This window comes from Aulostomus chinensis, chromosome 16 (assembly GCF_037954235.1).
Source record: "Aulostomus chinensis isolate RoL2024-O1b breed Wild chromosome 16, RoL_Achi_v1.0, whole genome shotgun sequence".
Lineage (NCBI taxonomy): Eukaryota > Metazoa > Chordata > Actinopteri > Syngnathiformes > Aulostomidae > Aulostomus > Aulostomus chinensis.
Genome location: NC_141335.1, coordinates 23,130,760 through 23,145,172, shown reverse-complemented (window position 1 = coordinate 23,145,172; position 14,413 = coordinate 23,130,760). Strand labels below are relative to the sequence as shown.

Below are 14,413 nucleotides of genomic sequence, written 5' to 3'. Positions count from 1 at the left end.
TTTTCTTTTTTTTTTGGGGGGGGGGGGTGAGCTGCCTGGAAGTTTTTTGTATCGATAAAAGCTCATATTATTTTGATTACTGGAATTCCATATCACTCTATTTGGAATTTGTTCAATAAAGTACATGACATGAATAACTGCTAATAATAAGTTAAACAATGTTTTCACATCAAATACATTTATAATTCACGATTAAATCTATATAGGGAAAATATGTTTTACTCGTAAGGAGAAGAGAATGAAAGCAATTTTATGAAAAAACGACAGCGCAAGAGAAATTAAATTCCGCATAACAAAAAACTACTTTTTACTTGTCGTTCCTTCATGCACATTTCTAATCCAATTGACTTTTAAAAACATATTTGCACCCGACAGAAGTCGTTTTAACAACTGCATACTAATATCTGGTGGTTATGTCAAAGTCATCATGTCAAATCATGTCCTAAATCACCAACGCTCTACATTCAGTTCAAATGATGATAATACCAGCAACAACAATAATAATTTATTTGGAATGGATGAGAAAAGAAAGTAACTACAAAAATATTCAAAGTTTAATTGTTGCCGGAAAGCAAAGTGGAAAGTTGTTGTTTTTTTTTTTTTACTCTTTTACTACTTTTTTTCTTTTCTCTTTTTTTACCCTAAAAACAACAACAAAAATACAAATCAGCATCGCTTGATGGAGCCTCGTTTACACTGAGGTGAGCCCCACTGAATCGTTCACCTTGAATCACATTTATCCCATTTTAAAAGGACAGTTGTGCCCCCTAGTGGCCAAACACGTAAACCGGGACCTTGTAAATCTAGATAACGCTACAACACGGTCTGCTTTATTACGGAATCTACCAGCTATCGACAAGAGAGGCTAATTATTAAATTAAATAACGACTAACGTTGCGTTTGAATTACGCCCTCCCTCCCGAATAGGTTGGACGTTACGTCATAAGTGTGCGACGCAGCGTGTCGGGTTGTGAAGGACGTCAGTTTTGTGAGGGATGAAATAATCCATTTGCACAGGTATGTTTAATGTTGTATTGCATGAAGTTAAAGTGGGGGTTTGTATATTAGATAAATAGTAAAACTAATAAAGGTGTCCGCCAGCGATTCTGCCGCATTACCTTCATCTAAAAGCAAGGCTAGCTGGAACTCGTGCTAGCATTTAACTTGGGTTAATTACTCTGAAGCTGTAATGACATCGAATGAACTGTAATTAGTTATTCTGTTATTTAAGTGTAAATAATTCGCTTCACTGACTACTGGATATTTTAATCATTCCAGAAACATATTATTTCACATAACAAAGCTAACAGCTAACTCCTGTCCTAGGAGGACGCTGTGATGGCGGTGTCGTGTTTGACCCGAGCCCTGCGCTCCCTGACCGTCTCCCAGCATCCTCTGCTGTCCTCCCAGGTATAAATCTGCTGCCAGCCACACCGAAGTTCCACATCGCAACATCATCAATAGCCAATAGGTTGTGTGTGTGTGTGTGTGTCTTTGTGTGTGCTGACAGGTGTTGGCACAGACCAAGCTTGGAAGGGGAACTGCGACGAGTGTGCCAGTTCCACCTGTGAGTGTGTCCAGTACAGCCATAGCATGCAGAGGCTTCCTCACCACAGCCTGTCTGGAGCAGAACAAGACCTTCTGGAAGAAGCGGGAGAAGTACACTATCAGGCCAATAGGAATGAAGAAGACCGGTGGCAGAGATCACACAGGTACTCCATCAGTGGCGGAAATAGCGGTTGTGTGTTCATTAGCGAGATGGAGGAGGTGATTCATGTTGGCCTCTGTCTTGTTAGTATGATAAGATCCAAAGTCTGTAAACTTCCTGAGCCTTGAATTTGTATAATTATCAGACATTGTGGCTGGCAGGTTGAGCAAAGAAAACAGTGCTATTTATTTGTACAAATGGAATAAAGATGATGAAAACAGACTGTCAGGTTTACATTTTTCAGGAGATCTGTGGTCTAACTTGCTTTTGCAGCAACTATGAGACTGGTGATTTTGAAGATGACCATCATTTACAGGGACGATTCGGATGCAAGGCATTGGTGGTGGCCATAAACAAAGATATCGGTGGATAGACTTCCAGCGACTGCGCTATGAACCAGAAAGAGAGGGCAAGCCCTTTGAGGAGAAGGTTGTGAAAGTGCGGTACGACCCGTGCAGGTGGGATCAACCTTCGCCACACGCGTGTCTCTCGTGTCTAATGAGATAAATAACAACCCTCCTGATCTTTTACAGGTCTGCTGACATCGCCCTCGTAGCTGGAGGCAACCGCAAGAGATGGATCATAGCAACAGAGAAAATGAAGGAGGGAGACATCATTAAAACATCTGGAGCTATCGGACGCATGGCAGGTAGGAGATGCACGGCAGCCTCAGAGTAGAGGACGGAACATTAAATCTACAGGTAGGGCAAGGATACATCGATTCACAGGTCGGCGTTTCATCCCTGCAAGAGCATTTCTGTGATGACTTCAACACCAAAGAACCAGCATGGCCTCCTTTGGGTTCATTATCCAGTCTATTGACATTGTTCTTTAGCCATGAGCGCCACCTGGTGGATCTCTGCTCTCATGGGCCTCAATTTTTGAAATGTTCATATCTGATACAAGGCTGTTATTTGACCCTCAATTTAGTCTGGAACTGAGGCCCGATGGCTGCTTGTAAGTCCTTGCTCCTGACATGATTTGTTCACCTCTTGTAATTTTTAAGCCTGAGTGGTTTAGTTGCAAGGGTTGCACAATAGATGTCAGGAGCAAGGAGTTACAAAGAGGCTCCAGGCTTTGCTTCCTGTCTGTAAGACGACAATTCTGTTGTTTAAGAACATTTCGTGAATGAGGCCAGCTGAGACCACAGGCCCTCCTGTCTTTCATCTGAACTATTGTGCATCCCTTTTTTGCACTTGCCCACAATGTCACACGGCCACTTAGTAAAGCAGGATGAACATGCAAAATGAAGTGATGCACTGCCATTTTTTTACTTCGCAGTGGCGGCTAACGATGGAGACTCCTACCCACTGGGAGCACTTCCTGTGGGAACCCTGGTGAACAACCTGGAGATCCAACCTGGGAAGGGAGCGGAGTACATTCGTGCTGCTGGTAATCAGAATACTGACAAATACTTGTGTGTACACTGATGGTTTTCAGTGTCGACCAGTCTTCTAGTTTTGATGGTTCAGTCCATAATATGATAAATATCCAGGTCACTCATCTTACAGTGGTGTCAAAGAATGGTTCCAAATGTGTTCACAAAAATTCAGTAAATACAGTATTTTTGCTTGGTGCACTTGCATATCAAGGTGTTTTGCAAGTAGTTGCTGTGTCCATATTCTGAGTTTAGCTCAGTTTTGTTTTGTGTTCAGGCACAAGTGGTGTTTTACTTCGTAAAATGAACGGAACAGCAATCGTTCAGCTTCCCTCAAAGCAGCAGGTTCAGGTGAGATGATCTCAATCTTCCTAACAAGACCTACCATGATGTATTCCATCCTCATGTCCTCTTGATTCGTGCAGGTGCTGGAGACTTGCATGGTGACGGTGGGTCGGGTGTCCAACATCGACCACAATAAAAGGATCATTGGCAAAGCTGGCCGCAATCGCTGGTTGGGCGTTCGGCCCTCGAGTGGCTTGTGGAAGAAGAAGGGAGGCTGGGCAGGACGCAAGATTAAACCTCTGCCCCTAATGAAGAATTACGTCAACCTGCCTTCAATCGCAGCTTTATAACACAACAAGGACTGGAGGTTCTATTGTATCACCCCGTCAATTAGAGAAATTGCAAATAAAGGCTTGATGTTTGTACAGAAGATTAAAAATTTTATTAAACACAACTGCTTGTGAGAGCATGGAAAGAAACAAAACAATATAAAAATCCAAAACATATTTACATCTATAGTAAAACATGCAGAGTAACCCATATTTTTAGTGGTGAATTTCAAAATACTGTCATGTCATTTAAAACAGGGTTTGTGCAAAGACACTGGGTGGTATTTCATGCAGCGGGAGCAATGAGATGGCATGTTGGAATCTTTGACCTTAACAACAATGCTAACACTGATGCCAGAGCTAGTTTTTGCAGTGTTTTATATGGAGCCAAATTGTAACAAAATGAGCATGCCCACTCATTGGTCCAGCCTTGTGAAACACCCCCATGCTACCTCTAGATTCAGGGCAAAATTAACTTGAGGTCAAATACATTGAAATACACTTGACGTTATGCCCGTTTAGGATTTAAAAAGCTAACTCGCGTGATTAAGTCCCTCCAACATCTCTGCCCTGGCTAACACTTCAGAGCCTGACTTAACAGTCGAGGGCCAGTGGGTCCCCAAAGCAAAAGAGATGGTACCCCCCCCCCGAGGAGATGACAAAATCTGACTGCAGAGTCACAGGCAGACAAGTGTGGTAGCTGCGAAACAAGCTATTCAACATCAAGTGGTGAAACATTAACAGACAACCATGAGGGGTTTTCTGACCTCAGAGGGAGTTTGAACACATTGTCCCTTAAGAAAAAAAAAAAAAAAAAAAAGGATCATTTTCAAAACTATTAAAAAGGGAAAAATGCCTTGTTGTCTATCGGTAGTGGTTTACATTTCAAAAATAACACCTAACACTTCACCTCAAAATCAAACGGTGTCCCAATTTGAGCTAAAATGTGTATAAAACCACATAAAAGTGCATTACAAAATAAGGGAAATGTAGGAGGAAATCACTACTAGTGTTGCATTGTCAACTTCATAGCTCTTGAGTTCTGGAAATATATTTGGCATTTATTCATGTCAAGAAATAAAGGTAAGCTATTTGTGCTTTCAATTTAGATCAAGGGCGATTCACAATAATATCTCCTGTATATATATATTTATATACAATGCTAAAAAAAGCCAGCCTATCAAAGCTTGTACGTCTTCACTTTAGAAAAAGCAACACAAACTCATACAGAAGGCCCTTTGTCCAAAGGTTTCCTATTGCAAAAGTTTCACGTAACACTATTCAGGGAGTACCATTGAACACAGAGCACACCTACATAGACACACACACACACACACACACACACTCACATACACACAGGCAGTGACTTGGACATCTTACACTTGTCATCGTATTTTTAAAAACTACTCGATACTTGCATATGCACTCGACGCTCATGTCAAAGCACGTTTCAAGTCGGAGCGACTCATTTCCCCACAACGTGACACTGGATGAGCGACGTCATGCTTGTACACGCGTTTGGACCTGGCTAAACACAGAGCACCAGGAAGTTTTCATCCTTTTTTTTTTTCTTTTCTTTTTTTTTTTCTTTCCAGAACAGCCACATCAGTAATCTTAATACTGATGATCACAAATACATTCTAGTTGATTTTAATTCAACATATGATAATGTTTGGTCAAGCCAAGAGCTCTGGTGGTTAGACTGTAAAACACACTTGACTTTGGCACATCTCTGCACATTTGGAGCGCCCAGTATTTCATCTCTGGGACGTCCTCGGTGGCCCTAAACAAATGCCGATGAACCTAATTTGTATCACAGGGTGAAACTACAGCTGGAGAGTAGTGAATGACAAATTAAGACTTTGAAAACAGAAAGACAGTTTATACAGTCACAACTAAATTTTGGCATTCAGCTGCTGGGGAGTTGGAATAGTCCTGTTACCCTGCTTCTAAGTGTGTAAACTTGTAGGAAATCTTCAGCACTTAACAATGAATGAAATCATCATCTGATGGTGGAGCGAATGTCATAGCTACATTCATGATAGCTACCTTCAAAAATACCTTGCGTGACTCGTTTTTGCTGCTGGAGAGCAACAAGGCAAAAAGAACACGTGTTCTTTGCTATAAAAAAATTGACCTATCTGAGAAAGTAAAGGGACGAGTAAGAAAAGTGAGCACTGAGTTAGAAGGTTTCCGTCTAGATTCACAGCAATATTCCAATTTTCAACAACAAACACGGTCTCACTCTCACACACACCACTGCACATCACCATCACACTCCTCCATTGTCTATAGAGTAACAATAAATGTAGGATTTCACAGAAATAATACAATGTTAACAAAAACAAAGTGCAAACACAGCTGCCATTATCGAAATGTGGCAAATTGTCAAAAACCTCAAACAACCTCCAAGGCCGTAGCACAAATCTTACAAAATAGTACTTGTTCTTTTTGTAGTGTGTGTAAAAAAAAAAAACAAAAAACAAAAACAACAGCAAACAACATCAAAAACACCAAATTGACAACATGAAAGTGTGTACTGAACACGTGGTTGTGAAGTCAGTAAGATTTCCACAGGAAAACTATTACTGCTGTGGTCTTTTCCTCCGATTCTCTGGAGCGTCCTGGTGAGACAAGTGCAGCGGAGAGTCTGGCAGGTGCGGGTGGATGGTTGCCCGGGTCACACGGGCTTCGTGTAACCAAAGATTCCCACTGGGAAGTGCTTGACATGTGTTGGCCACTGGGCAGCAAGTTGGAAAAACTTGACATCGTTCCACTCCACCCCATCAATCGTGACTGAAACAGTTAAAAAAAAAAAAAAATTTAATTCACGCCACGCTAGAGATTCGACTGCTGCTAGACTATAGAGGAGAGACCGACATCAACACCAGGTGGCGGTGTGGTCCCGCTGTCCACTGGTCTTACCTCTCAGCATGGTGTGCTGGTGCTTGGCTGTGCAGATCAACCTGCTGATGCCATCAATCACCTGGCTCTTAGAGTCCAGCTCTTTCTCCTTGGGCTTCTTGCTGAGAAAAATAACTGAAGGGAGGCAAAGGTGGAGCTGTCAGTGTAGACAAAGACCCTGCGCACACCCGCTACTCAGATCCATCCTGAGCGATGTGATCACAAGCCTTAGTAACAAGTGTGAACACACTCAAAGTGTCCTGAGAGCTGATCAATCAAACCACACTCAGAGGTGGTCTGGAACTGTATGTGTTTATTTGCATTCAGAGCTGTCCACTTGATCTGAACAACAAGTGTGCACCGTGTAAAAAGCACATTTTCCAGCGCATCTCTTCTATGTAACGTCATCTCAACAACCTGAGAGATGTAACACCTAAGGCTCAGTCCTGCTCATCGTCAGACCCAGACACCTCACTGGTCAGTCTCTCAACACTTGGTCCTGGGAGGCAGGGGACAGTTTGCCAGGTTTTTTTGGCAGGAGTTGTGCATTTGTAGTCATGGTCCTAACCAGCAATGTGTGTGCTGTGGGACGGCCCAGCCTGAGTCACTCAACACGTTTGTGTGAGCATCAAGCCGGTAAGGTGCGTCTCTGACTGAATGGAAGGGCTGTGGGTTTCTGAGTGGCTGTTCTCACCGCCATCAAGCAGCTCTGGTGGGTGGGGCTTTAATGCTATGATGGGATTATCTGTCTGTACTCTGCAATAGTTCCATATATGACCCAATCACAGCAGTACCACCAGTAAACATGAGGGCGGAGAGACAAAAACTGCCAACATGAGGGATGCATGGAAGTCGGAGGGCAGCGATGGTGACATTTTTTCAAATGGCTGTATTTAATTTATGGAGCATAAATGAGATCAAACATAGCCCCGCCAGAAGAGCTGCATCACCTGACCATGCACTGTGACACCAAGCTTCCGTACCTTTCTTGTTCTTCTCCTTAGTGACCACAGTCATGGCCATACTGGGCGGAGGGGTGAGTTCCCCTCCACAGGGCAGGCGGCTGACTTGAAGGGAACGGAAGTTACTCTTCAGGGTGTTCTTCAGTCCCACGTCTCTCTTTTCGCCTTCTTTCTTCTTCTCGGGGCCCTGCCACGTCCAGTAGTCCACCTGCAGCCCCATGACTTCACTGCCCGAACACGGAGAGCTGCACAGGGACACAAAGAACAAACGCTACAGTAAGAAAGAAAAAGTCATTCAGATGTGTGTGTTTTTGTTGTAGTTTGTGTGTGATGTTGTACCCAGCTCCAGACAGGGCGGTAGACACTGACGGGGACTGTGGCGGGGTTCCTCCAATCTCCTTCCCGTACGGACCAGCCGATGGGGGTGTAGGGGAGGACAGGATGCTTGGGTTGCCCCCCATTGCATCATCCGAGTCCACTGCAAGTTGATAAACAAGCTTATGCACAAAATGTTGATATGAGCTGCTCATGGAGGAGGAAACAAGTCTCATCTAACCAGAATCTGCTCCACAAAGACAACGGAGATGTGCTCGCATGTTAGCATTCAACACTTCTAGCCTTCCTCATTCTGTTTTCATGTGGTCCAGTTTTAATTAACGAAAGTGTGAGCATCACCTCATCTTAGTCTTTGAGTAAAAAAAAAAACTCACCCTCAGGTATTTGTGAGGAGCCTCAACGTGTCTCCATTTAGCTTTTGACTAAACTCCATATTAGTTTAAGTTGTATTAAACTCTTAACTTATTTCTTCACTTTAGCCTTTACTTAGCTTTGCACTTACATGCTGCTGCAATTCTTTTAACGCACTGTAATCTGATGTGTTTTTTAAAAGTAAGTTAGTTTTTTCAGTGTTTGAATTATTTAAAATAATCATTTTAAATTCAGACACCGTGAGACCCAAATGTTTCAAGACGCTCACTCATTGGTACAATAGCGTAAACCCTACCTGAGGTTGAGAGGCTTTGCTCCACAATCCCAACTTTCACCACCTACAAAAATAAAAAAGGTTTAGTGTGAAACTCAAAGAAAACCAGAATGAATCCGTATTCCTGCATGGGAACTCATGGATGCAAGTATACAATCCTTACCCCGATAAATGGCACAAATTTCTGACAGGAATCCTCATCGGGGCTGTGAGGAGAGAGAAAGAAAGAGAGAGAGAAGAAAGAGAGAGACAGAGAGAGAGAGAGAGAGGCGGTGAGTTGCGGAGAGAGGTGGGCTCTAACACTTCAACACTCCAGAGGTGCATGTGAACAGTCAATGGTCCTGGAGGGAAGATGGCGTTGGCTCAGCCGGTACCATGTCCCATCACAGCAGAAATGGCACATGACTGGCTCTGGGTGGAATGGAGTCATCTCAGGAGGGGAGGAGGAGGAGGAGCAGGGAGAGGGGTCACATTACAATGAGATGAATGAGAGGACCGCTCCTTACAACCAAGATAAGGTGGGGGTCTTTCTTGTCAGGCAGTACCCAGATAAGAGAGCTATTTTTATTTTCAGTGACTGTTAGAGCGGATTTAAGTCACAGGGAGTGAACTAGGGGCTTTTGTACTAAAGTACTGAGCACGTCAATGATGCAGAAATACAAGAGGAGGCCAGTCATTAATGACAGTAAACAAGCAGGCAACAACACTGGATGCACAACAGCAGAAATGGATCCAGCAATCCAACACTGTTTAGTCTTTCTGCAAACGTCCCCCTCAGTTCAGTAACCCATAGAGCAGCTCCTAAACCAGCTGGTGTTTTTCTCCAGCAACAAAAGGAATGATCAGGGACCCTCCTGGCTCCAGAGTCAGAGCACATACCACACTGCCGTCCTCCTCAATCTTACCAGCAGATCAAAACACATCCTCGGATTTGGGTTTGTAACTTTTAAGTCAACGACTACGACGACCTTATTAGGGATTGGTGCTAAATGATTTGTGTTTGTGGAAGAGATACCGAGGATTCGCTCCACATTGTGGGATTATTTTGAAGGTTGTTAGGCAAATCTTCACAGCAACAACACAGAGGACGAGAATCAAAGTCACATGAAAACCAAAGACACCAGTCAGGACAGCGTGCAAAGTGAAGTTACAGTGAGTATTGAGTGTGAAACGGGAAATGTTAGACACAGCAAGGAGCTCAAACCAAATGGTGGAGAGAAAAAAAACAGAGGGTCAAAGCAAAACACGATTTGAATTAGATACCTGATGTAAAAATCAAAATACAGACTTCGTTTCCTTGAATGCAAATCAAAAGGGAAAGGGGGAAGAAGGAATGCAACAGCGTTAAACTGTGTTGTATTTAGTACCTTCTGACCAATAGGAAGCCACTCTTAGCATCGAGGGGTTGGGATTGGTCAAACATCGAAATGAAAAGCAACTGCACACACAAATGCAACAGCTCTCTGTAGGGTGTGTCAAAGACTGCAGTAAAAGTGTGTGTTCTGTTTCCTGCTGCTATCAAACTTCACCATCAACCTCTTACACAACAGTGAACTTGCAACATGCAGATGTAGCTATAACGACAAGAAATACTCAGTGTGTGTGTGTGTGTGTGTGTGTGTGTGTGTGTGTGTGCGCGCGCGCACTTGAATATATTTTCCTCAAGAAATGTAACAGTGGTGGACTAATATTTCCTGAGAGGATATAGAGGAACATTAAATACCAATAATTCAAGTTGGAAATCATTCCAACACACACATGCGCAGAGCACAAAAAAAGCACAGTAACATACATGCGTGCACACCAACATATGTAGTACAAGAACTTCATTTAGAGGGAGAAGAGAGAGAAGTGGCGTTACCTCTTCTGTTTGTAGGTGAGCATGGCCTCTGAGATGGGAAACTGGTGGGACACGTTGGCCCCGGCCAGGTACTGAACGACCCGTCCAGCTACATCGATGTTATCTGCACAGATATAACAGACGATACTATACTTGCAGCATCATTCAGCTAATAATCCCACTTCAGTCAGTCTCAGAATACATGAACATGGAGGAATCCATTTATTGACCCAAGTACGCCTGCTAGTTCCCCTCACAGATGGTTTTATTCAGACTTTCTTCTGGTGGCCCTTTGGTGTCACACAGCAAACGAGTTAGCAAGCAAGACACTGTTGACCAGCACACTTAAAAATGGACAGTTCTACAGCACAGTGCTTGTCTCCTTGGGTTGTTGTCACCCGAGCACCTGCCATCATGACAACTCCTTGACTGTGAACTTCTCAACTTCAAGGTTAAACACCACAGCAAGACCTTCTGGCCAATTTGGGGGAAACTGAAGGGTATGCATGCCCTAATAAGTAGATCTGCAACAGCATTATCTAGGTCTGCTTCACTTCGAAAAAGGCTGACCGAGTATGATTTCAGCTGGACTAATCTCTCCCGGTAGATCTAACATCAAGCTGCGAGACAGTTGATGGAAATAATTTAATACACTCCAGAGGACTGTTAAATTCATTCGAATTCCACTGAGTGAGAGGACAGGGCGAGGAGTGTAAAATGTCATTAAGGCGTGGTGGAAGTCAACCATGTGAAGATAAATTGTGCATCAAACACAAGCGTGGTGGGTCATGTGTAGTCTAGCGTGCATTTTAGCAGCTTGAAACACAAGAAGGGCACAAACATGAGGCTTTTCACGCTGACACTATTCTGACCTCTTACTTCCTGCATTTTAAAGGTTTTCTCTCTTTGAAAGAAAGCAATTCAAAGCCATTATTTTCAAAATAATCCCCCCTGTGTTGAGATGACAGCACTGCCAAAGGGGAAAAAAGAGCTAATCGGAAAAAGATGGAGGAAGCAGTAGTTTTGACATTCTTTCCCCTGCAACCAGTGTGGAGATGATTAAACATGGTGGGTGAGGAGGAGTGACCTTGGCATGAGTGCCTTTGGAGAGCTAATTAGGTGAATCAATAAGTGGGGATGAGAGCGGAATATTATCAGGCTTGTTTGGATGGAATAAGTGAGATTTGAGGAGACGGATGGGAACACAAGCTTTGGATGAGTGTAAAGTAAATTCACGTCTCATTAAAATAGAGCTTTAAATAAAACAATCATTCCTGATGTTTTTGTCACAATCCATTTGACTGGTATTTGAGGATGCAAGTGGCAAATGGGAATGAGATTTTAAAAATAAACTGTGATTAATAGGTGGAAAGCGAAAAATCCCACGAGACAGTATGCTTTACTGATGATATATGTTTTTTGATTTCTTTTTTTTCCCTGAGTCTGGTGTTCCTCTTAACAGCTCCAGAGCGTTTACAGGGAAGGACAGTGAAGCTATAGGGCAGAAATATTCACCACACCAAAGCAGACGGTAGCCACCTCCTGCAATTGGAAAAACTCTTCTTCCCATCCATCAGCCCCTGACCCAAGCTCTGACCCCATTTCTTCCCCTTTCAAGTTGGCTGAACATTTGACACGCAGGCTTGCTTTATAGCCAGATACCGGAGCTGTGCATCAGTGTAGAGCACGCGCGCCGTCATACCTGCGGCAGGCCGTTCCGTCCTGCAGAACAGCTCCCTCCACGCTGTGTCCATAAAGATGCTGTTGAACTTGCTGTCGAAGGAGGCCACGTACTTCGCCAGGGGGTGAGAGCCTGTGCATGATCGCAGGAGTGTTAGTGAGAAAATAACGCTGAAATATGTCTCACATTATGCTAATATATGCTCATGTATAAATATCAGTGCTAATCCTGTGTGACTCACCTATAGGGATGACCAGGAAGCGAATGTAGCTCAGCCAGTCAGGTGTCTTGTTGGCCAGTTGCTCCACAAAGAACCTCAGGATAGTGCTGAGGTAACTCTGGTCGCCTGCCACTGCCACCTTCATCGTGGGTGGAGTCTGTGCATTGCAATTACAGCTGCAGAGATGGAGATAAGGAAGGAGGGAATTACTGGAGCTGTAAATTGTGAGACATGCAGGTCAGAGAGGCTGTGTGTAGAAATGATTATTGTATGAAGGAAATATTTCTATCTTTACAAGTTTTTTTCAATTTTTAAAACCCGTCTTACTTTTTTTGAGAATCAGATTGCGTCATGTTATATTTTTGCGATGCCAGATACATTTGTAGATGCCAATTATAAGATCAATTGCATCACTATTGCTTGATCAGTTTCAGAATAACACTCCAATTTAAAATGAATGATTTCTTTAAGAAATCAACCCTGACTGACTCACACGCCTATGTTTGCGTTAATGTTATGAATAAGAGCAGCAGTTATGTCATCAAATAGGTGGAAATTCAAAAATAATTTGCAGCTCTGCCCTAAAATGTAGTGAGCTCTTCTCCAGCTCAGAAACCCAATTTCCTGAAAAGTGGTATAGTAGCTTTTGTGTAATCTTTCTAAGATCCAGATACATGGACAGGCAGAGGTGAGGAATGAAAAAAGCACCCAGTCTGAAAAACACATTGATTGTTGGCTATTTTTCTGAGTGGAAACTTCTGAAGGACTGCAGACAGCCGAGGTAGTGACAACACTTAGCAAGCGTGTCAGCATCAGAGACACGTATGACTCCTTGACTTGGCCGCAGCTGGAGAACAGAGCCTGAGTGAAGAGCAGGTGTGTAAAAGAGACGATAACTTGCAGCTCATCTGGGTTCCCCGACAGAGAAAACCGGTTTAAAAGAAGCAGCACAGCAAACGGAGACGGTGAGGTCTCCCGCTGAAATGATTTCCTGAGATGCCAGCCAAGCAGATGGATCCAAGAGAGAAAGAAGAAAGGCTGAAAAAGCTTTTCATGGGAAAATAGGCAGGTTCATAATAGACCGGGTTCACAGACTGGAGCAGCAGGAGCTAGTTTACTGAAGTCGAGCCACGATGACCATACAGGAGTGAGGAGGTGAGGTTTACTTCAAGATAAAGAGCAACTAGATTACAGCTTTGCTGACTTGTGTTGCTCAGCCAGTGTGTGTGTTTGTGTGTGTGATGGGACTCACAATCTCTGGATGCGAGTAACAATGGTGTTGAAGGCAGCCTGAACATCCGCAGCAGAGCAGGTGGACACAATAGGCTGGCCCTGGTCATGAAGCAGCTCTGCTACATACTGCACAGAAACATATGTGCATGCGCGTGCACACACACACACACACACACACACACACACACACACACACACACACACACACACACACACACACACACACGTACACCATGTGTTAACAAAAAGACAAGTATGAAAATAGTTATAGGTTTCAAACTGCATGCCATTATTTCCATTCAGGATTTTACGGAACAATTCTCCTGCCACAGACCTGATGGATGAACCTGACAGGTTACTCTCATCAGCTGTACTGTTTCTTACTCGATTATATCAAGTGTCATTTTGACCAGCTTTCATTGTTGGGCCTTATTTTGTGGTTTCCTCGCTGGATCACTCTTTCACTCTGGCACAGACTGAAGAATAAAGACGAATGAGAGGAGAGCTATCACTGCGTTAGTGCTCATTGATACGCTGGAGGCACCAAACATGACCTCATAAGAAAAACCTGTGTGGGTGAAGAACTGAGAGAACAATCTCTTTGTGAAGCTTCCAAGAGGCCATCTTCTGATGTATTATTTTGGTAAGAAGCCCCGATGTTGGGTTGAAATCAATCAATTACACCATATCACCAGCAGTCTGACATCACCACCGGGCTTTTCAGTGTTTTTGACTGTAGTAAGAGACTGGCCTCACAGCTTTGGAAAGGCTGTGGTTTCAGCGTTGCAGAGCGCGTTACACCATGCGACTCTATTGCAACGTTATTTCAAGCAACTGAAATTTCACTGCGCAAGGTCTACTGAACCAGGAAACCCCTATCTTATGAAACAT

General features: G+C 43.5%; 2 protein-coding genes across 5 annotated transcripts in view; one reads left to right on the top strand and one right to left on the bottom strand.

Moving 5' to 3' along the window:
• The first annotated feature begins 860 nt into the window (after positions 1-860).
• mrpl2 (mitochondrial ribosomal protein L2) lies at positions 861-3,839 on the top strand. Of its 2 annotated transcripts, none has more exons than XM_086179915.1 (8): positions 861-1,017; positions 1,279-1,410; positions 1,511-1,712; positions 2,025-2,166; positions 2,242-2,357; positions 2,990-3,100; positions 3,364-3,437; positions 3,512-3,839. In XM_086179915.1, the coding sequence occupies exons 2-8, from the start codon at positions 1,339-1,341 to the stop codon at positions 3,719-3,721; spliced, it is 927 nt and encodes a 308-aa protein (XP_086036041.1). In that variant the 5' UTR covers positions 861-1,017; positions 1,279-1,338; the 3' UTR covers positions 3,722-3,839. The 2 variants fall into 2 exon arrangements, with proteins under 2 accessions (XP_086036041.1, XP_086036040.1); XM_086179914.1 differs by having other exon boundaries at positions 870-1,017; positions 1,327-1,410; positions 3,512-3,836.
• A 950-nt stretch (positions 3,840-4,789) lies between these two features.
• The window catches only part of LOC147247878 (phosphofurin acidic cluster sorting protein 2-like), a 48,861-nt gene continuing 39,237 nt past the window's right edge, over positions 4,790-14,413 (bottom strand). Inside the window, exons 15-25 of one of the 3 annotated variants that reach the window (XM_086179910.1) lie at positions 13,542-13,648; positions 12,311-12,465; positions 12,091-12,201; positions 10,410-10,512; positions 9,812-9,844; positions 8,712-8,754; positions 8,570-8,612; positions 7,906-8,044; positions 7,588-7,811; positions 6,626-6,739; positions 4,790-6,496 (exon numbers count right to left, since the gene is read on the bottom strand). In XM_086179910.1, coding sequence (XP_086036036.1) covers positions 6,381-6,496; positions 6,626-6,739; positions 7,588-7,811; positions 7,906-8,044; positions 8,570-8,612; positions 8,712-8,754; positions 9,812-9,844; positions 10,410-10,512; positions 12,091-12,201; positions 12,311-12,465; positions 13,542-13,648 — 1,188 coding nt within the window. In that variant the 3' untranslated portion in view covers positions 4,790-6,380. The remainder of the gene's footprint in view (positions 6,497-6,625; positions 6,740-7,587; positions 7,812-7,905; positions 8,045-8,569; positions 8,613-8,711; positions 8,755-9,811; positions 9,845-10,409; positions 10,513-12,090; positions 12,202-12,310; positions 12,466-13,541; positions 13,649-14,413) is intronic. The other 2 variants (XM_086179911.1, XM_086179912.1) reach the window with 2 other exon arrangements.

What these genes read in the sequence shown, in the direction of transcription:
- mrpl2 (XM_086179915.1), top strand. Translation starts at nt 1,339, where the DNA reads ATGGCGGTGTCGTGTTTGACCCGAGCCCTGCGCTCCCTGACCGTCTCC. An exon ending in ATCCTCTGCTGTCCTCCCAG is followed by an intron (nt 1,411 to 1,510) that starts GTATAAATCTGC and finishes GTGTGCTGACAG; the next exon opens with GTGTTGGCACAGACCAAGCT. An exon ending in AGCTATCGGACGCATGGCAG is followed by an intron (nt 2,358 to 2,989) that starts GTAGGAGATGCA and finishes TTTACTTCGCAG; the next exon opens with TGGCGGCTAACGATGGAGAC.